The sequence below is a fragment of the Pinus tabuliformis genome, chromosome X (assembly GCF_031772625.1).
Source record: "Pinus tabuliformis cultivar Carrire ecotype Pingquan chromosome X, CPIR1, whole genome shotgun sequence".
In the NCBI taxonomy this organism is placed as follows: domain Eukaryota; kingdom Viridiplantae; phylum Streptophyta; class Pinopsida; order Pinales; family Pinaceae; genus Pinus; species Pinus tabuliformis.
In genome coordinates, this window is record NC_142308.1 from 1,455,930,374 (window position 1) to 1,455,953,603 (window position 23,230).

The 23,230-nt window shown below is 38.7% G+C and overlaps 1 protein-coding gene across 1 annotated transcript in view; it reads left to right on the forward strand.

The window, feature by feature from the left end:
• The window catches only part of LOC149145504 (nuclear pore complex protein NUP35-like), a 100,681-nt gene that overhangs the window by 37,565 nt on the left and 39,886 nt on the right, over nt 1–23,230 (forward strand). The window contains exon 2 of the mRNA XM_089447859.1: nt 13,446–13,557. Coding sequence (XP_089303985.1) covers nt 13,446–13,557 — 112 coding nt within the window. The remainder of the gene's footprint in view (nt 1–13,445; nt 13,558–23,230) is intronic.

The window sequence follows — 23,230 nt, forward strand, 5'->3', positions numbered from 1 at the left end:
TTGCAGCAAGGAGACCATTAGCTAGCACGCATCCCAAATTTGGAAGAGGCACAAATTCTGAGAAGGTTCATGCATACATCTCCATTGTGATTTTTGAGGAGCACCAGCGTATTCATTGCTGTAACCGAGGCCCAAATTCCTAGGAGTTTGGCACGCATTTCCAGGCAGGGAGTTAGGCACGCAGACAGAGGTGTAGAAGTGAGTTTCCAGCACTGAGTTTGAGGCTACTCCTGTGTATTCTTCAGAGATCTGATAGGCCAAAGATAGAGGAGGCTCAACACATTTTCAAGGCAAGAACATGCCCGAAAAACAAGGAAAACAGAGGTCTGTCCAGCATGCAGTTCAAGGAGATTTGTTAGTCCTGTGGCACACAGTTCGAGGAGCTAAAGGGGCTGACTGTGACTCAAATTTCTAGAGTTAGAGCTGTTTGACAGTGGCACAAAAATTGAGGGCAGAGATTATTGAACTGTGCATGAGTTTCTAGATAGATGAACGATTTTCTAAGAGGCTGGAAATGTTGATTTTTCAAGTGCAATAGATACCAGCGCAATATTTTTGAAAACTGATAATTACTTCTAATGATGTTGATTTTCTTTTATTTTTTCCAATATATTATTAAGCAATTATACTTCAGAAATTCAATCATACAAGAACAATAGAACAATAGGGTGAGAATGCACAATCAGAGCATAAGATTTACCTTGGGAAAACCCAACAAGCAGAAAAACCCAACAACCTCTTCAATAGAGAAATTCTTCTGTTCAGCAAAAGGCACACCTAGACCTTCTAGTCATCAACTAGGTCAAGACTCAAAATGACCTTCAACAAATCTATGGTCAAATATGGTCAAACCCTCGAAATCAAACCTTCCAATCTGATCCAGCACTTTGGTTTACTTGATTTGCCCCAGAATTTCAGCCCTCTTGCATTTGCCAAGAAATTTTGGCCCCCTGCAATTGCCCAGAAATTTCGTCCCCTTCAACAAAAACTGCTTAAAAGAAGTGTGAACTGTAGAGAGAGAGAGAGTCCTTCCACACGTGTGAGCTAGAGAAGAGAGAGAGAGATGAATTTCATCCTCCTTGTTCTTATCTTTCGCTAGGATGCCTAGAAATTGTCTTGCTTGAGAGTGTGCGAATTGGTGCCTTGAGGAGGAGGTCAAGCTGCCTTTATCTAGTGAACTGCCTGGGTCAAATGGGTGTGACTCTGCCTGGGTCAACTTGACTTGGAGGGAGGCTGACTTGACAAACTAGGAGCCAAAATTTTCAAATTTTCAAATTTAAATTTTTTTCTTTTAAAATTCTAAATGGGAATTGACTGAAAATATATTTTTCTTTTGACTCTAGCATTTAAAATATGCTTTACAATAATCAATATAAATACGTCAAGGGCCAAATATACAGTATGAAGACTGATCATATTTACAAAATTCAACAGGAACAAGTTGCAAGGGAGAGATAAGTCCTTTGATGTGTAATTTAGTGCTGTAATTATTTCTCTGAGATAAGCAATAAAAACTCCTTCAAACTGGTTTTCCCCTTGTGGGTTTTTTCAGCGTCAGAGATTGACCAAAACTATCGGTGTCTTAAATTGTGTGTGCATGCTTGTGTTGTCTATAATCAGCTGAAAGTAAAAGTGAAAATGAAGTAGTGGTAGCCTAGCAATGTTTTATGTGAATGCATATTTATGTTTATATATCAGCTACATTGAAATGGGTTGCGGGCATTAAAAACTGATATGCGAATCAAACTAAAATTGGGGGGGCTACAGGGACCCTAACTTTTCTACACACGTCATCTACGTACAACACCAAAATGAACAAATCAGTCCCAATAATATATAATATAAGGATATGTGTTGCTTCGGTGAAGCCCATACTTCGTAGATATCCATCTATCTTGGAATACCATGCTCTCAGTGCTTGCTTAGATCCATACAAGGTTTTAGGCATGCAAAAATGGAACTAATTTCCATTTACATCAAAGGCTTGAGGCCACTCTGTGTACACATCTTCCTCGGTGATACGATTAAAGAAAGCTGTCTTCACCAGCCATTTGATGTATCCTCCATCCCGTAAATGAACTAAGGACATTATTGCTCTAATGGAAGTGTACTTGGCAACTAGAGAAAATGTTTTCACATAGTCCACTCTCTCCCCTCTTACACATGCCAACACATGCCAAGCACACTCTTTTGTAATTCCTCAAGTAATGTGCCAGACATGTGCCAAAAATAGGTAGACACATGCCAACATGCCAAACACACGCCATGTGGTGGCCACATGTCAAAACACATCAAGCGCACTCCTCATTGTGACAAACACATGCCAATACATGCCAAGCATTGGAGTGGAACACTTGAATATATATATATATATATATATATATATCAGTGTTGATAATATCGCCGATATCTCGGCGATATTCGTAAATATCGCGCTATTTTCTGCGAAACGAGATATCGGCCCTAAAATATCGCGATATTTTCCAACTTTGAAAATCGCGCGAGAAATCCGAAATATCGGCGATATATTCCAAAATATCGCGCGACAATGGTAAATATCGCGGCTGGCTGTTAAAAAATTCCCGTGCGGGCTGTATAAAGGGTTTTTGCGCTTGGTGTTAAGTCATTTTAGTTTTTAACTTTTGTTTGAGCGCTGGAAGGTTGCTGCGAAGGAGGCCCGAGGGTTTGAGGGGTGCTTTCCAGTTTCCATTCGTTCAAAGTTCATACTGATACAGGTACCGTAACAGAGTTTTCAGTGACAGTGTCCATCGTAGACAGACATTGAAGTTATAGATGGGTTTGTGATAGTGTCTATTTTCAATGCATTCAATACGCCTTTGATGTGCATATCAATACGCCTTGATATTCGTCATGGTTTAGATTTTAATGATATTGTGCAGGAAATTAATTAAGTGTTGGGATTAATGTCCCACCCCGCAATCTTTCAACTTCGTATTACACTACTTTGTGTTAAATTAATTTTTGAGGTTGGCCAATAATTAACATTGATAGCTACCCAGTGTTTCGACCACCGTGTACCGTTTGTTTTCCTAGCCACCATCGATTTGGGATGATCATTGGTCTATGATTGGCACACCTATTAGCACTATGTTCAACTTTCTGCCTAGGACACATGGATGTATATGCTTTGTTGATCACTCCGACCTCTCATTGATCGGTTCAGGTTACTTCGTATGGTTTTAGGGTAACGGCTACCCCACCAGGCACTCCCACCGGCTTTGTCATTTGCCTTACCACCTTCTGTTCTTTGCAAATGGCTACATAGGTTTCAAAGTTTGTTCCAGGTTCGCAATTAAGTTCTTCGCTACAACTTATGATGCTTTCATACCTCCAGTATTATATTGGCCCTCTGCCAACCATCCGTGCTTAAGAAATGTTTTATTTTTTAAGGATTTTAGAACAACTTTGATGTGCATATCAAGCCGAGTCTTAGATGAATCTGTGTCGGTGTCCATATTCAATCTGAATCAACCAATGCACCGCTACACATGCACATAGTGTTTAAGGCTGAGACAGTGAGGAGGATATCACTGTAATATTACCCCAAACTAGTTTGAAGTTTGAACTGTGATCAAAGTTACACCTTAAAAGTTAAATCAATGCTGCTCTAATGATGGTTCCAAACCGCATATAAAATTAAATATCAGTCCATATAAAATTAACAACACAGGGAAGCATATAAAATTAAATATCAGTCCATATATTTGAGTTTGTAAGGTTTAGTTCACTGAGGAGTTTTCATAAACAGTTTGCAGGCAATGTACAGTGATCAACAAGAAAGCAAGAAAGCAATCTATGTCACTGTCATCATGAGTCATAACAGTTATATATTTTTAATTTTTTACACTACACTTCAACAGTCAACTTGTATTACACTTCTATTCAAGAATCAACAGTCAAGTTAAAAGCAAAGCTAGGTATTACACTTTAATATTTAATATTAACAGTGGAGATTACAAATAAGAATGCACCAGGTGGAATTTGAATAAGAATGCACCACTTGTATAACTTATTGCTTTATATGTTTAAAAATCTGAAAAAAATGAATATATTATGCATTTTTTATGCTTGCCGATATTTGCCGATATTTTGCCGATATTTTCGCCGATATTGCCGATAAGATATTTTCTGGACCCTCGCCGATATTATCAACACTGATATATATATATATATATATAGATTGAATGATGTCCTTTTACAAAAAGGGCCTTGGCTTAAATAAGCCCTTGGCCACCTTTTCGAGAAGGGGCATTATCTTTGATTGTGCCCCAATTACATAATAATCCTAATTACATATTTCTTTAGTTTTTTTACATAACATTGTCTTCCTCTCAAAAGAAGTCTTTGTCCTCAAAGCAAAACTAACGAAGGGTGTTGTTGACGGAATGCTTTTGTCTCCCAAAAGGCTTCTTCTTTTGGTAGATTCTTCCACTTGATAAGATATTTTTTAATTATTCGTGAATGTAACTTCTTTTCCCTGGTAGTGATGATTCCCTCTGGTTCTAGAATGAGCTTGCCTTCATCATCTAAAATTGGCATGGTAGTTTGTGCTGATTGGTGTTTGCCTAATTCTTTTTTAAGACAAGATACATGAAAAACATTATGAACTCGACTATTATCAGGAAGGCTTAAGCTATATGCTACTTTGTGTTGAAGTTTCTAAATTTACTTATTTAGAAACCCTCCATGCACTTTATCTGATTTATTCCGACCTACTTGTTATTTTCCTTAACAAGTTATTTACAGTGTAAATACTGAAAATAAACACTATTGCATGCTCAACAACTAAAAAGAAACAGAAACAAACACACCATATGACACCATTATATTTGGACTAACGTTCGCGGAAAAACCCAATGTGGGAAAACCGATGCAACTATTTGAGGGTTTTCTTATTAAGTAATATCAGAGTACAACCTGGGTGCCGAAACTGGCCTACCCAACAGAGAATTTCCTTAGTAGTAATACCTTTCGGTTTTTGACAAATCTACTTGCTGAAACCCCGGATAATCCTTCTGGCAGCTACTTAGCACCAATTTGCCCCAAAAATCCCAGCGTCTGCCCAATCTGGACTGCGTCAGCCTCTCCTAGCCCAGCGCTGGCCTTGCGTCAACTCTCTAAGCCTTTGTGTTAGCTACACTGGCCTCTCTGGTGCTCTGTGCAACACTTAGCTGCCTCTGCGTGAGCACTGGCTGCTCCTGCGTCACTCTCTTTGGCTGCTCTGTTGCTTTCCCGACACTATCTTTGCCTCTCTGTCTCTCTGTACTCAATGCCCCTCAGCTGCTCTCCGATCACTAATTCTATCTCTCTTAGCAAACCCCGCTCTAGAGAATAGAATGACTGATCACTCTGGTGTATTCTCCGAGTGACCCTCAAGCCTCCTCTTATACTTTTCCTGTTGACATATCAACGACCGAGATTAAGTCCCTAATCAACTGTTAAGATTAGATCTGGCTTGATCCATGTCCTTTGGACCACTCTAACACATATTCATATTAATACACATTAATATTTTATTTTCCCTAAGTTTAGACTTAGGGATAACATTAAAAATATTAATTATTTTAATATCTCAGGATCTGTTTAGAATCCGCCCAAACCCTTTCTGGGTATTGGAGATCTCATGTGCCCCAACCTCTCCACCAAATTTCGTTGCTAGAGTACATCTGATGCTATCCCAAATCAACACTTTGTTGATCTTTATGTTGATTTGGTACGGTCCATAGAATTGCGGTGCCAACTTGTTTTTACCCTTCTGCTTTAAGGATAATTGTTTGTAAGGTTGAAGCTTAACAAATAGCCACACTCCAACTTCAAATTCTCTTTCCGATCTATGCTGGCCAACATGTTGTTTCATGCGATTCCTTGCAATACTTAGATTTTCTTTCAATGCTTGAAGGATTTTCTGGGTCTCTTCCAACTAGTCTTTAACTGCTGAAACTCTAGTTTCGGTGAAAGCCAAGTCTTTCCATTTAGGAGGTTCATAGTTGTACAAAGCTTGAAATGGGGTCATTTTTGCGGAAGTATGATATGTTGAATTGTAACACCAGTGAACGAGGTGCAACCACTGAGCCCACTTATTTTGTTTGTCCGCTGCATAACAACGAAGGTAAGCTTCTAAGCACTTATTGACAACCTCTGTTTGACCATCTGTTTTAGGGTGATATGCATAACTCATGTTGAGGTATGTTCCAATATGTTTGAAAAGCTCCTTCCAAAAATTCCCTTTAAACTTGTCATCTCTATCACTAACAATGACCTTAGGAAATCCATGTAATTTGTAGACATTCTTGCAAAATATCTCGGGGATCTCTTTTGCTGAATTTGATTTCTCATTCCTATGAAGTGTGGATACATTGTGAGTTTGTCTACTACTACAAGAATTTTATCTTTTCTGTCTGACATGAGCAATCCTTCATTAAAATCCATCGATATTTCTTCCCATTTTTGATTAGGAATGTTCAAGGGATGGAGTAGGCTAGGCTTAACACTTTCACTTTCACTTTTATTCCCGTGGCACTGATCACATTTTGCTACATACTTTTGAATGTCATTAATCATTATTTTCGATAAAAAACACTGACGTGCATTATAGTAGGTTTTAAAGAACCCTACATGTCTTGCTGAAAACGAGTCATGGGATTCCTTGAGGACCTTGGACTTAAATTTAGAGTTAGGGCTTAGGTAAATTCTCCCTTTATACCACAAAATATTGTTCTTCCATTCAAATTTTGGATTTTGAGTAGGATTATTGATTATAGAACATGTTTATGGGTCTTTTGCATATTCACCACAGATTTCATTAAGCCATTCTAGGATTATAAACGAGACTGCAAACAAGGATGTTTCTTCATCATTTCTAGAAAGAGCATCTACCACTAGATTGTCCTTCCCCTTTTATGTAATATCTCCATGTCAAAAGCAACAAATTTTTTTATCCACTTTTGTTGTTCTTTCGAGAGCATTTTTTGTTGGAGGAGGTATTGGAGACTGTTATGGTCTGTTCGTATGGAGAACTTACTTCCCAAAAGATATTGCCTCCACTTGGCTAGTGCGTGCATAATAGCAAGCATTTCTTTGTTGTTTGTAGACTTAAGACGTTCCCTCTTATTGAGCTTCCTGTTTTTGAAAGCTATTGAATGACCATCTTGCATCAATATTGCTCCTATACCAAAACCTGAAGCATCACATTTGATTATAAATGGTTTTGAAAAATCAGGAGTTACTAATACAGGTGCTTTAGACATAATTTCTTTTAAGTCTTCGAAACACTTTTCTGCTTCCTCATCCCAACAAAATGAATTTTCTTTAGAAGGTTTGTCAGAGGAGTAGTTACATGGGCATAGTATTTAATAAACCTTTGATAGTATCCAGTTAACCCTAAGAAACCCCTTAACTTGGATATGTTAATTGGTTTGGGCCACTCTCTTATAGCCTTGATTTTACTAGGATCTACTTTTACTCCTTCCTTGGATATTATATGTCTGAGATACTCTACTTCCTCTTTCACGAAAGTGCACTTGGATTTCTTGGCATAAAATTGATGCTCTTCTAATACAATGAGAACTTGCTCTAAATGTTGTAGATGCTCCTTCCATGTTTTACTATAAATTAGAATATCATCAAAGAACACTAACACAAACTCCTTAGATATGGACGAAATATCTCATTCATGGTGGCTTGGAATGTTGTTGGAGCATTAGTTAGACCAAAAGGCATTACCTTAAACTCATAGTGACCTTCATGTGTACGGAACACAATTTTTGCTATGTCTTCCAACCTTATCCTTATTTGGTAGTACCCTGATCTCAAATCTAATTTTGAGAAGTATTTAGCTCTGTGTAGTTCATCCAGCATTTCATCGATAAACGAAATTGGAAACTTGTTCTTAATCGTTATCTTGTTTAGCCCTCGGTAATCTATGCATAACGTAAACGATCCATCTTTTTTTCGAACTAATACAACTAGAGCAGCATATGGACTTCTACTTTTTGTGATAATGCCACATTTTAAAAGATCTTGGACTAACCTCTCAATTTCGGTTTTTTGATGATGTGGATATCGATATGGTTTGATGTTGATGGGATTTGATCCTGATTTGACTTTGATTGTATGTTCGATTTCTCTTTTAGGAGGCAATTTCATTGGAAGGTCTTGGAACACCTTCTCGTGCTTTTGAATTAGTTCTTGAACTTCAGGGGACTCTTTGTTAATCATATTTGAAGTTAGCATTTCTAATTGATGACACTGCACTAAATAAGCTGGTGCTCCCTTCCGAATCATTTTCATCATCTGGGATGATGATACAATTTGATTCTTAGGTGGTTGGAACCCATATAACTTGTATTTCTGCCCTTTCCATTTAAATTTTATAAATTGCTTTTGATGATTGGCAGAGTAAGTGCCTAGGATTTGTAGCCATTGGATCCCTAGGACCACATCAACTCCTCCTAATGGTACAATGTAGAATGAAGATTCTAGATTATAGTCTTGAATCTGTAATTTGACTTTATGGCATTTCCCTTCTTTTTCAATTTTCTTACCATTAGCGACCATAACCTTCATGTTGGGCATAGGAAATGTGAAAATGTTGATCCTTTTCGCCATAGTTGAGTCTAAAAATTTGTGGGTGCTATCGGTATCAATTAGAACCACTACATTGATTTTTTTTATATGACCTTTTAACTTTAATGTATGGGGATGTGATATATAGTTCATGGCTGATAATGACACTTGCAGAATGTTCTCACTATCTGGTTCTGGAGAAAATTGTGGAGAATCTTCGATTTCTTCTACGTCTGATTCTTCACTGTCTGAATCATTAGTGGTTTCACACTTATACAGGTTCTTGGTTTCTTTTCCCTTAGCACATCTATGTTTAGGGTCCCATTTTTCGCCACAACGTTTACACTTGCCTTCTTTCATTCTTTGAATTTCCAAGTTAGTTTTTCTCCTTCACGGAGATGTGGTGGAACATATTTTGTATTATCTGTGTTCGCAGTTTGGGGAAATCTTTGTCTCGAATATACTCTTTCAACTTTTGGCCACTGCATCTTTTCGTGCTTCTTTTCAACAACTTTTGCCTTCTGTCTTGCTACTTCTATAGAAGTGATGTCATGAAGCTCAAGCTCAGCCTGGAGATGGGGTTTAAGTCCCGTGATGTATGACTGAATGAGACGAGTTTTTGATAATCCAGGTACTCATGTAGCTAAAGTTTCCCATTCTCGAGTGTATTCGTCCACATATTTTTGTTGCAGTTTGGTGAGTGTTGAGAAGAACTCTTCTTCCTTGACACCTTGGAACTTTTTAAAGATTGCATTTTTGAATTTCTTCCAACTGATAGTAAGTGTCAGAATTTCTTCCAATTGATAGCAAGTGTCATCTTCTTCCACCACATATACCAATTATATGCTTCGCCTTCTATTTGCATGGAAGCATGCTTGATCTTTTCATCGTCATTGTCAATAACATAAATCTCGAAATATTCTTCTGCTTTATTGAACCATGCAACATTGCACTTCTAGTTACCGTCAAATTTGGAGAGCTCAAGTTTTGCTCTTTGTTGATATGTAGCAACTGATGGAGTGAAGAAGGGGTATTGATTCACGACTTGCATATTTGAGTATTGATTCCAGAGCTGCATATTTTGAAAATTCTTGTTGATGGGGTATGGACGATGCTTTTTGGGACTCAGGGTTCTCATGTGAGTTTGATGTATCCAGAGAATTGAGATGTTGAGTAGTTTCATTATTTTGAGTTATTTGATCGGGTGTAATTTTAAACTTGTCACAAATACATGTCAACATCACCATTGCTTGATTATGATTTAGATCCACCTTATTTGAAAGGATTGCATGATCTTTTTTAAATTCATTATGGTTCTACTTGAGCTGATTTTCTATTCTCTTTGTTATATCCTGGAGCTACTCGATATTTTCGCCATGTCTGGTCACCTTAGTCTCAAGATCTATCAATCTTTTATTAAAATCGACCATCGACATTGATGAAGACATTGAGCGGGTATGAGTTGGAGTATACTTATCTAGCATAACCATTTTTCCTTAACTTGACCCTAATTATATATATATCTTTTTCTTAATATGAGTTTTTTTTTTAATTAATTTAATATATATATATATATATATATATATATATATTGGAATTAAATAATAATAAGCTTTTTATTTTTATTATAAACAATGTAATTTAATAACTACAAAGTTTTATAACTATAATATAACTATATAGTTAGAATGGTATAATAGTTAAAAAAATGGTGTGACTGTTCGTGGGGACAGAATATAATAGTGGGTTTAAGGTAACAAAGGTCAATGGACGACAACGACTCGAATGGATCAGCGGATGATAGTGGAAGACATGGTATGAATTGGTAGGGGAATGGTCAAATACGGAGATGGTGTGCAGGGTGTGGTCGAGGAAACAACCTGGCAGAACAACGTTCGACCAAGTGATTGTCAAGGCATTGGAGTGGAGGGGAGGTTGAATGAGTGAAGGAAGCGAATCGGCGGTGGAATGAGAAAGGGACGATGAACAATGACTTGATTGGGAGACAAGGGAAGTGCGGGAATGGGTGACAATGATTGGAGACATGTATGGAAGACCGAACGGTTGGAATGGAAGACATTGAGGTGGATAAGAAATTGAGCAGCAAGTTTTGACAGCTGGAGAAAAATGTGATTGAGGGTTATGATAGTTGGACGACAGGAAGAAAATGCGGTGTTGGAAGTATATGTTAGAGACGAGAAACGGGGAGCACGACAAATGATGCAACAAAAGTAGGACAACTGAGCAACAACAGAACAATGACATAAGATAGGAAATGGCGAAAAAAACTCGACCAGAGTTTGATTGGCACAGAGAGCACAAAGAGGACAGAAGAACAATATGAATGAGGATGGACGAATGGAGAGCACACGAAGTAGTTTAGTTGCAGGGAGAATTAACCGCTCTGATACCAAATGGAGTGGAACACTCTAATATTCTCTGAATATATATATATATATATATATATATATATATAGCAGGGAGAATCGACCGCTCTAATATCAAATGGAGTGGAACACTCGAATATTCTCTGAATATATATATATATATATATATATATATATATATATATATATATAATAATAGATTGAATGATGTCGTTTTACAAAGAGGGCCCTGGCTTAAATAAGCCCTTGGGCACCTTTTCGAGAATGGGCATGATCATTGATCGTGCCCCAATTACATATTTCTTTAGTTTTTTTACATAACAAGCACTCAACTCATTATTTACATGCAAATGACTCACTTATGACTAATCAGTGGTCAACCAATGAACTTTAGTCTATAGATAGGACCATAGTAGCAAGATTTGGCTGTATTGGCCTTTTGTGTACAGAAATTCACATGGAGTTTATGCAGCGAATATTTTGCGTTGTACAGATATGGCACAGTCAAGGCAGTTTTAAAGCTTGCATCTACCAGCCCCTACTCAGACATCATGAGGATCATACCTTCGTTTGCCTTGACTCTTTCTTAATCTAAGCAAACAAATAAAACAAATAAATGGGTGGGCCTACTCATGTTGTAACAGAGGCAACTTATCCTCTTGTGCATTATCTTTAACAGTCTGATGGGCTTGTTTTGCAGACAATTCTTAATCTAAGCAAACAAATAAAACAAATAAATGGGTGGGCCTACTCATGTTGTAACAGAGGCAACTTATCCTCTTGTGCATTATCTTTAACAGTCTGATGGGCTTGTTTTGCAGACAATTTATTTCGAACTTTTTCTGTTCACTGGGAGGTACATCTCTTTACAGTTTAGCAGATAGGTAAATATATATATATATATATATATTTTTTTTTTTTTAAATTTATTTTGAAAATCAGAAGCATGAAACAGCTTCTCTGTTCGATCACAAATTTGATGCTCTGTACCAAATGTCTGGTATAGCACTTGTTCTATGTTTATTATTGTAATCATATTTGTTAATTTTTGTTTGTTATAATATTTCACTATAATATTTTTAATAAGGGAAAAATGGCATTGGTTTGCCAGTAATTTGGGTTCTAATTTTCCACACTTCCACCCACAGACTTTATGAGATGTGAGGGAATATATCCATGATGTATGACTAGCACGCCTCCCTTGCACTTTTGGATTTTTGGAAGCTATCTTTTTATTTGGGTATTGTCCTTTGTTGTTCATATTGGTCAACTTGTTGATTTATTTATCACATCTAGTGGATGTAAAGTCATATGCACAAGCAAAGAGACCATCAAATAATTTGCCCGGTAAATTAATTTTTCACCTTAGGATGTGACAAATTCCTTTGCTACTCTTTTTTTATATTATTAAATTTTCCAATCTTTTTAAAAAAATAATTTTGAATCTGCAATGTTGATCCATTCCTTTTTGCAAAAACATGTGTTCTTTTTCACTCATTTACTAGCTCCAAGTTTGGCATCTTTTTGGCTTTAATATTGTTAGTGTGCTTTAATATCGTATCAAAAAATTATATTTTTGTATCTATTAGATGCCAATTTCTGTATTTTCGTCATATTGGATTTTTTTCATTACACATATTTTTTTCCATGTGAAATTGTATTTGTACCCATATTCATACTTGAATCTTGGTACTATGAATGGAACTGCTAAAAATAGAAGTTTTTAAAAATAGGAAATGACTGAAATTGATGGAGCACAGTCTCGGAGCAACACAAAACAAACAAAATGGAGTGTAAGGCAAGAATGAGAGAAACTTGTGAAGCAATTTGATTAAGAAGGATACTTGCTGATTAGCAAGTCATACAGGTTGATCCTGCCACACTTTAATGTGATAATCAGGTGTCCTAAAGTTGGCAAAGAATCCTGTTTTTTATGATTGAACTTCATTCAACCGTGCTGTTTTATTGTGCAACACATGAACATATCACAGATATATTAAAGAAGCCTCTTCATCCAGATAAGCTTGTGCACTTTAGAGATAAGCTTGGTGTTATTTCTAGCATTGACATTAAAGAAGGATGATAATGTTACATGTATGTGTAATGGTCATAACTAGTACATAGTTTAATCACTTAAAGTCAATAACTTAATAAGTTATGGCTGTTAGGTCAGTTGAAGATTTCTTAATTAGTCTCTAATTAAGTAGAATACAAAGAGTCACTTTTTCATGTACTTACAGAAATGATTTTCTTGAAAGGTAATGTTTAGCTAGTCGAATACTTGATCTCTCTTTTTGCTATTTAAACTTTCTGCAGCTGTTGTATGCATTTTTAGTAAGACCTGTCTGCAGTTGCACTCATGTGCCTTGTAACTAAAGGCTCAACTTATTATGCCCTTGAATATTCTATTTTTCATAAGTAGTTTTTTGGCCCCAGCAATCTGCTTAGTTTCTTTGTTTTATTATTTTACAGATTTACGCCAGCGGACACAAATTTGGTGCTGCGTGAGTTTGAAAAGTGTGGCACAATTTTGAAACATGTACCAGGGCCATGTGGGTCAAATTGGATGCATATTTGGTATCAGGTTATCTTTTAGATTCTATATTTTCTCTTTCTTTTTGATGGGATGTTTACTTATTGGATTTTAAGTCATCCTTTTTGAAAATATTTAACTCAATTTCTCTCTTGCATCATGGAAGTATTCTATATTGCCTTTAATGCAATCCTATTTAGAAATATTTATTTCCAGGTAACTTATCTAGGGAAAATCCCCAGGGACTTCCCTTCACCTTGAGGATGATACTTTGGGTAAACCTTAGATTCTTTAGGGCACAAGGCCAAGTCAGCAATGGGGCTCAAAGATGTTACAACAATATATTCATTATGAGCTCAGCTTGTCACTTATAGGAATATAATTTTTGTGGGGAGGATAGTGCTCCATCCTGCAACTACTTGGGCAGGATCCAATTGACATGCAATTTTTGAAACTCTAAGATTGTTATAACAAAATCTAGTAACCACAAAAGTGCAAAGTCTCAATCACCAAGGTGTTAGTTTTGTGCAACTTAGGAAGGCTACCCATTTTCACCTTAGTAGCTCTTCCTCTCTTTTGTTTGGCTCTTCTCTGACTCAAGGGGCCTTCCATAAATACGATTGCTAAGGCTATGCGGTTGGGGTCTTAGGTGATGGAGGAAGGTAAGCCTTAAAAAAATGTCTGGTTATAGGAGTATATGAAGTAGGATGAAAATGAAAATGGGATAACTGTTACCCACAAATATGTTGGGTGAAATAATGGGGTGGTAGGTGCTGCTAGCCAGCATATAGTTACCACTATCATAGTATTTTGGCTGTGCATATTCAAGGAATAGACCTATCTGTAAATGTTTAAAACTCTGTGCCCACCAGAGGAAAGTTTGGTGAAAGCAAGGAGCAATGGGATATCTAAATTCCATCAGGTCTAGACCTCAGTGATTTCCGTGTTACACCTCCTTCCAGCTGGGGTACTTATATCAATTTTTCTCACAATTCTGTTGGACAATTTCAGTGTTGAGTTCGGTACCTATATTAAATTTTCCCACAATTCAGGGTGACAATTTCAGTGCTGAATTCATACATGAGGTTAATTTCATAAGTCGTTGTGTGGCCAACAGTAAGGGTACTCTGTGGTCCATTTTTGTTGTATATGGTCACTGTTTGGACCTGTTCTTCATGGTTCTCATCACTATTTGCAGCAGACTTAGGTGCTGTTGAAGGTATTCCAAGCAACCAAGGATCTCCTCAAATGGACAATCTGTACAACAGTTTGAAAAATGATTTGGTTCTTCAAATGGTAGCCAATTGAGGTGTCGGGATGATGGAAGTGATGCTGCATGACCTACCTGACAATGCCATCGGTGGGCTTTCACAGGGAAAAGAAAAAAATTCCTTTTGGCATGTTGCTGCACAATAAACAACTGCGCTACCAGATGATAAACCACATTATGTAATGGATGTGGGCAAGTTCCTGTAGAGTTTGTCAGCGTTATTCAAGGGCGTATTAACTGCTGTCATATGAAAATTTCGCTTATAATATGAGGCTAAGCAAGGAGTTGCACAATCCTATTATTGAAGGCTGTTTTTTCAGAATTTGTGCAAGGATTTCTCCAGATCCAGTTCCTGAAAATTGATGTTTCCACAATGGGTTCGTGATACCAAATGAAGTGTACAGATAGATGTTACTGCTTCAGCAATTGGTCTAGGAACTGTTTGCATTAGTTAAGGGGATACAGAATCTGTGCAGCTATTCTCACAAGAAAAAGGCAGGGATGTTTCTGAACCTTCTGAAATTATTGATTCACCGGCAGTGATTGTCTCATGATTTTGGGGGAATCGAAGATAAATATCGTTGATTCAAGGCGTTGGAAACTTGGAAGACAACGTTAACTTCCTTGTAACCATATCATGTGCAGCTTCTAATAGTACAAAGCAATGGAGAACAATTAGAAAAAATTCAGAGGTGTTGTGGTATTCCGGCAGTCATATAGGCACACCGTGGTCCACTTGATTATTCATTCATTTCAATCAAATCTGCAAGACGGCGGTGGATTGGTCGCTGGGGTAGAATCAGCGCATTTGAACAGCTTGGCGGCAATGGTCAAGGGTTTTCGAAGGGTTTCGAGCGCGGAAGGGAGCAGGGCAATATTCTGGCCGATATTTCCAGATATGCTGCTCTTCCATCAATCAAGACTCGTACGAGACTTGTGAAAAATCTCTCAGCTGTACGTTCAACTCCTAAACCTTTTATCTAGTGCAGCATCTCGGGCAAGCCTCTTTGCGATTGCTGGTTTGTGTGAATAAACAGAGTAAGTAGTCACTTGATGGTCCTTGGTCAAGCGGTTTGCAATGTGGGTTGCGTTTGTCGTATGAGATGGTGAATATCATCCGCTTGGTAGCGGTGGGGAGTAAAGTTTGCTATTATTGCATGACACACACAGTTAACTCTGACGTCAAGATAAAATGAATCATGCCCCGAGTGTTCATGCCTAAAAACCAGGTTATTATTATGAGTGGGACATCATCAAACTAGACGTTCGCATTCTTTGTTCAAGTAAGCCCTTGGCAGAGATCGGGTCAAATGAACTAGATTGTGGTCTATATTGAAAGGGGAAATTTAAACCAGGGACCGTTGGGCATGATCTCCACGAAGAAAAAAAGAAAGAAATTATTTTAACGTCCACGAGGCTAAAGATAGCCTATGGGACAGATTGCTTCTTCATCTGCTTGATGTATTCAGCCCTTTTCTGTGAAGCTTCACAATAAATTCTTCCAGCTTCTCGACAAACCCCTCGCTAAATAGATTATCCCAAGAGCTAGCTGCCAGCATATCTGCATAACTTTCCCTGTTGTTTTTGAAGGCCTCACATTCTAAAATGAAATGTTTTTCTGTTTCCACTTTTCCGGAAGAACAGAAAATGCATACCCTTTCCTCCCACACTTCCTTTGGCCTTTTCCAGCGCCCTGTTTCACAACAGAGTTGATGAGAATTATTCCTTAACTGAGCAATAAGAATTTTGGCTCTCCAAGAGATATTGGCCTCTGTGTATGCTTTTGGTTAATGATTATGAGTGGGATTAAACACTTCAATATAGTAATTTTTCTTTCTTCCTAGCTCCTTATCCCAAGTACGTTTGTGGAACTTTTCCATAACAAAAGCTTCTATCTCTTTGCTGTTTATGGGACATGCGTTCAAGCAAATACCCCATTTACTTAACCATTTGTTATTTTGCTGCATCCAAGTTTTTTTTGCTCTTGCACAATCTATCATTAAAGAAAACCTTAGGCCATCTACCCTCTTCCATCTGCTCAATTTTTTTTAAATACCTTGTGACTCGCACCATAGCAATTGCTTGAATAGGAGCAGTCCCTGTTTCACTTAACAAGATATCATAAGAAACTGCACTTTTAATCTTAAATTTGTTTGTAATCAAACGCTTCTGAATTTTCTCAATTTGTCTCCACTGCATGTCAGAGGTATTGCTAGCCCACAGTTCACAACCATAGAGAATCACCAGAATCACTAGAAGCCCAAAAAGAGTCTGAGTGGTCTTCCAGTCCCATAACTTTGTCTCTCTACACCTATTTTGAAAAGCATAAAATGCTTTCCAACCCCCCAAAGTTCTTTTCTTTCTACAACCATTCTAGCTTAGATTTTTGTTGAAGTCAATTCCGAGGTATTTGTAATCCGCAACTTCTTCCAGAATGTTGCCTTCAAAGTAGAACTTATGCTGGTTATGTTTTCTTTTCTTAGAGAAGACCACTACTTTTGTTTCGCTGATATTGACTTGCATCCCCACACTTCTACAAAAATGCTCAAGGTATAGTAAAGTGCTCTTGCAAACCAAGAGCCGATTTAGCAATCAGAATAAGGTCGTCTGCATACAAAAGAAGCCTTATAACAAACTTGCACAAATAGATACCATCACCCCCTTGCGAATTTAACCACTCCTCAAGCTTGTCGATATATAAACCAAAAAGGGTAGGAGACAGTGGGCAACCTTGCTTGAACCCGATATCACTTCTAAAACTTTCATAAATCATTGTTGAAGTTCTGATTTATGGACCTTTTCGTACATTGTTGGTTAGAGCGATTCACCGTCATGTGGGGCATGCTTCGATTTACTTTCATTGTACATGTGGCTTTGTCCACTTACTCTTTCTATTTATTATAGAAAAATATCTATAGGACTAAGTCCTTCATAAAAAAATAATATTATTTTATTGTAAAGGAGTTAAAGCCTCCTCTTATAAAGAGAGGTGTTTCCCTCATTTTAATTCAAAGAGGTGTTTCCCTCATTTTAATTCATGGTTGGATTGTGAAAGCACTCCTATCTTTGGAGATTAACGAAAATATCTTTTGAGTGCAAAATTTGTTGAGGCTTTTTCTTGGTGGAGCAAGTGTGCTAGCGCTAACAATTTCTACCATTGAGGAGCTAATATACTACATTGAAGGAATCAACTGGGGGAGGACCTCGCTTGATATCCTATGCTTGTAGGTGGGTCAATCTAAGTGAGTGGACCATCTCTAAATGGGAGCTCCAAATTGTTCAGGATTTCATATTATACCACACATAGGAGTTGAAGGCTAAAGATGCCACTCTAAGGGAGGCTACTCTTAAGCAAATCCGAAATCCACCAAGGAGGTTAAGTTAATAGCAGGGATGAGTCCTATGATCTATCCAAGTCCAAACCCCTTCCCTTGAAATTTAGCCAACAATATTGACTTAAGAGGATCTTATCTTGCCACTTGGTTCACCTTGACAACATCGCCCTTGAAGGATATTGGCACTAGTCTTCAAGTCCCTCCGTCGCCTTCTTCCTTCCTTTATAAAAACCCCAAAACCTAAACAATGTTTCACTAAGGCTACATTTGGCATCGCCTTGTGCTCTTCTTGACCAAGCCCTAGTGATCCTAATAGGGGAGTCAAAGGAGAGCTGACGTAAAGAGGTGAAGATAGGTTGCTAAGGTGACAATGGGTGACCTATCTAGGTTCCACTTGGTTTGTACGATGTGGGTTAGACCTTTCACCATTTCCAATGTACAATTTGAGCGATTACATGTTGGATGAAAATATCATGGCAATTATGGATGCTATTGGTGTTAAGAGCAGGATGACATCAAAGTTATCTTTTCTTGTTGCCATCCAAGATATTTGTGATGGCACAGGTTCATGCAAGGAAAATGTTTGAAGCAATTTTCCAAACCTTTAGAGAGAATGAACTATCAATTGTTTTTTCACCTTGAAAAGCACTTTCAGCCAGTTACTGTTGTTATAAAGGCAGAGTCTTTGTCAAAGGTCATGAAATCTTATCATGTCATTGATTCAAAAGGTTTGTCTTCAAGCTCCTCTGAGGTATCAATGGCATTTTTGAATAGTTATAGTGGGCTAGAATCTGCTTTGCAAAATGGGATATGTTGCTACCTTGTTTGCAAACCTAGGTTAGTGTGGGAAAAATCCTCAACCCCACAAGGTGTGATCTTGGTGGCAAACTAAGAGAAGGGGCTGTCACCTAATTCCTACTCTTTTCGTTAAATCTCTCTCCTAGTTAAGCTACAAGGGGTGGTGCCTAAAAAGGGTTAATGAAGGAAATGTGAGTTTCTAGAGATTAAAATTAGAAGGAGACACTTATCAAATATGACTTAATTTACAAATTGTGAATAAGCATAAATATATAAGCAATTATCAATGATATATAGACTAGTGCTTTAAAGTAAATGACAAATGCTTGCTCTGTTGAATTTTGTAGATTGGGAGGTACTCTAGGCCCTAGGGTTCAGGGTTTGGAGGACAAAGCTCCACAAGGGCAGCTTGTGGGCTTGGAACCCAAGTATGGGGTTTTGGCACCCATCATGTTTTTGGGGCAAAACCATGATGAATTCACAACATGTGATGGATGGGGATGATATTTTGCTCGGAAAGACGATTCCAACGCATCAAAAATCGTTCGAATCCGAGTCGTCGTTAGAGAGATATGAATTTTTGAAGTTGACATAATTAATTAATTGTCAAGTAGGCCGACTTGAGAAGTGTCACTTCAAATGTGACGTTGAGCCTTCATATGTGTATAAATATGAAGCATATTGAGTCATTTTAGAGCATCCATTTTGGTGCAATACACTCCAAGATAAGCTCTGAAATTTCTGTGGAGAAAAGAAGCCTAAAGAACAGCGTGGAGAAGCCCTAGGAACAGTGTGAGGATTTCAGGATTGTTGTAGGTAACAACATGGGAATATAGGGTTGTTTGGGTGTTGTTCTTGGGCTGGGTTTACAAGACAAAAGTGGAGCTAAACCACAGGGAAAAGGAGACCTAAAGATAACGTGAAAGAGGCTTGAAAGAGTAATGTGGATTCTCTATTTGTTGTAGGTGACAACATGGAGGAGAAGGTCTGTTTTAAGGTGTGAATAACACTGTCTTAAGTGCGGAATAAGGCCAGCGCGAAGGGCTGTCTAGGCCGCGGAGAATAGAGGAATAATGTTGCTGTTTGAGGGTGTTGTTTGGGTCTGTTGTGGAGACAAAAGCTACAAGAAGTTGTCGAGCTAGGCCGCAGGCCATAGCCAACAACTTGAGGCTGTTCTAGGTGTTGCATTGAGGGTTATAAAACCATCAAGGAGCAGCGTGGTGGTGGAAGGGTCTCACCAAGGAGAACCACAATCCGAAAGGTGCTTGGAGGCTGACTGTGTAAAGGGTTAAGGGCTGAAGGTTGTGCCCTAACCAGAGTTGCAGGTACTATAAACAAGTGTGAAGCAACAACAACGTTGGAGGAGTGTTGGGTCAAGGTATTTGACCAGTTTGGATCAGTTTGGTGATGTGACTGTGGAAGCCAAGTATTGGAGTGGACAAGGGTGTCTGGAAGACTTCAATAAGGAGCAGATTTTGCAGTGGAGGATTGGGTGTCATAGAGCTGTTGGAGGGCAGCGAGTTGACCACCCAAAGGAGCCCTTGACAAGCTATCTTGAAGGACAAAGAGCAGTTGAAGGTTGGGTGAAGGATGGTGCCAAAGTGCAGCACTTTGATGGACAAAGTTGTTGCTAGCCTGGCAGATTGGAGCTCGGGTATTGGCCAACCCAGAGGAGTAGATTGGATCAACCCAAGTACACCGTGCAGAAGGACATGCAACAGTGTTAGAGGGCAGCCCTCCTGAAGTTGAGCAGAATGGGTGCAACGGACCGACAGGACAAGATACGACATAGAAGCAGTGAAGCAAGTTTGTCATTGTATCTTGTAACCATAGACTGTTGTATTTATCAGTTTGGATTAATATAACGAAGATTGGTGATTGTACATTATTGTACAATTTTGTTTAAAAACTGTGTATATTGTGCATGTATGATTTACTGCTTTAGAATTTTCTGCTGTGCAAAGTAGTTTATGGTTGAGACTCTTGGTTTGGTAGCGTCAGTGATTTAAGACTCTAACCTAGACCCAAGGTCACGAAATTTCAACATGGTATCAGAGCATATTTAAGCTACTTTGAAAGCTAGTAAATCAGAGTTTGCACAACGAAGTACAACGTGAGAGGGAGTTGGTCACATTGTGAGTGAAGGAGTCACTACAATGTCAAAGTTGCAGGTTGGTCTCCGGTATGAAGACAGGTTGGAAGGGTTGTCCAACTACACTACTTGGAAAGAAAGGATCATGTTAGTCTTGCTGGTCAATCGGATCTGGGATTTTGCTGAGAAGGAGATCAAGAAGCCATCTGACCCTAAGGAGCTGGAAATATGGAAAGACTTGGATACGAAAGCTAGGTTGACTATCCTTGACGACGTGAAGGATCCGTTGATACCTCATGTGTCCATGAAGAACAATGCACACGAGATGTGGATGGCTCTTCAGAATTTGTTCCAGAACAAGAACGAGAACCGGGTGCTAGTATTGGAGGATAAGTTGAAATCCACCAAGATGATAAAGGGTGAAGGAACAACTTTGTATCTAACAAGGATATCTCAGGTTCGAGATGAGCTTGCTGCTGTCGGGGTCAAAGTTTCAGATGCAGAGATGGTAAGGATTGCCTTGAAAGGGTTCACTGAGGAATGGAAACCCTTCATCAAAGGAATCGTTGCCAAGGAGAAGCTGCCAGATTAGAATAGACTATGGGACGACTTCATTCAGGAAGAGTTGCGAGACGAGGATCTTCATCCTTCCAAGAAGGTAGATGAGGACGTGGCACTTTCAACAAAAATGAAGGGTAAGCGGAAGGACTTGAGTAAAATCAAGTGTTTTCACTGTGGCGAGATGGGTCATTATGCGTCAAAATGTCCAAAGAAGAAAGGAGATGATGAGAAGAAAAAAGGGAAGCATGCCCTCCCTTATTGCCCATCAAGCAAAGATGGAAGAAGAAGAGGATGCCCTTTCACTAATTTCTCATTTCTTAGAAAGTACTATCAAAGAGGATGGATGGTATGTGGACAGTGGTGCGACAAAGCATATGACAGGGTCACATGATGTTTTTGAGACTCTAGCTGAATGGGACTCGAAGTTGCACATGGTGTTGGGTGACAAGAGTTAGTTGGAGATCCAAGGATCGGGTGTGGTGCCATTCAGGTTGGAGACAGGACATATGTTGCGGGTCCAGGATGTACTGTTTGTACCAAGACTCAAGTATAATGTGCTCTCTGTCTCGATGATGGAGAGGAAGGGTTTCGAGGTGTTGTTCCAAGATGGAAAGCCAAGACTCAGGCTCATAGGCTCTAAGTCCTATGGGATTGTACTCGGAGTTAGAGAGTATGGTTTCTACAGGTTGACTACCAAGCTTGAGGATCATGGAAAGAAGCAGAGACAGGTGCAGGTTCCAGAGAAGCAAGAGCAAGTGCAGGTGCAGGTGCAGGCTTTAGAGGAGAAGGCACAGGTTCCTGAGAAGAAGGTACACTTTCCTAAGAAGGTCTAGGTTCGAGAGACTCAGAGGGAGTCTAGTTCGAGAGGGAGCGTGCAGATTCAGAGGGAGATTTTGCAATCCAAGAAGAGCGCGTCGTCAGTGGTGAGCAAGGGTGCTCCTACAACTGTCAAGAAGGATGCATGGAAAGAGTGGAAGACGTTACAAGATAAGAAGAAGAAGTAGTTTGCTTTTGGTAGTGACATTGACACTTACGAGAAGGGTGTAGTTCACCGTACAGGGATTGCTGCAATTGTGAGCGCCAAGAGTTGGGCAAGTGTTGCGAGCAGTGATGATGATGACGAGATACTAACTAGTCGTGGAAGTACCTCCCTCGCTAAGAGGGAGTGTTGAATATTGTAGCTTGGGAGGTACTCCAAGCCCTAGGGTTCAAAGTTTGAAGGACAAAGCGCCACAAGGGTAGCTTGTGGGCTTGGAACCCAAGTATGGGGTTTTGGAACCCATCGTGTTTTTGGGGCAAAACCATGATGGATTCACGACATGTGATGGATGAGGATGATAGTGCTTGGAAAGACGATTCCAACGCATCAAAAATCGTTTGAATCCGAGTTGTCGTTAGAGAGATATGAATTTTTGAAGTTGACATAATTAATTAATTGTCAAGTAGGCCGACTTGATAAGTGTCACTTCAAATGTGACGTTGAGCCTTCATATGTGTATAAATATGAAGCGTATTGAGTCATTTTAGAGCATCCATTTTGGTGCAATACACTCCAAGATAAGCTCTGAAATTTCTGTGGAGAAAAGAAGCCTAAAGAACAGCGTGGAGAAGCCCTAGGAACAATGTGAGGATCTTAGGATTGCTGTAGGTGACAACGTGGGAATCAAG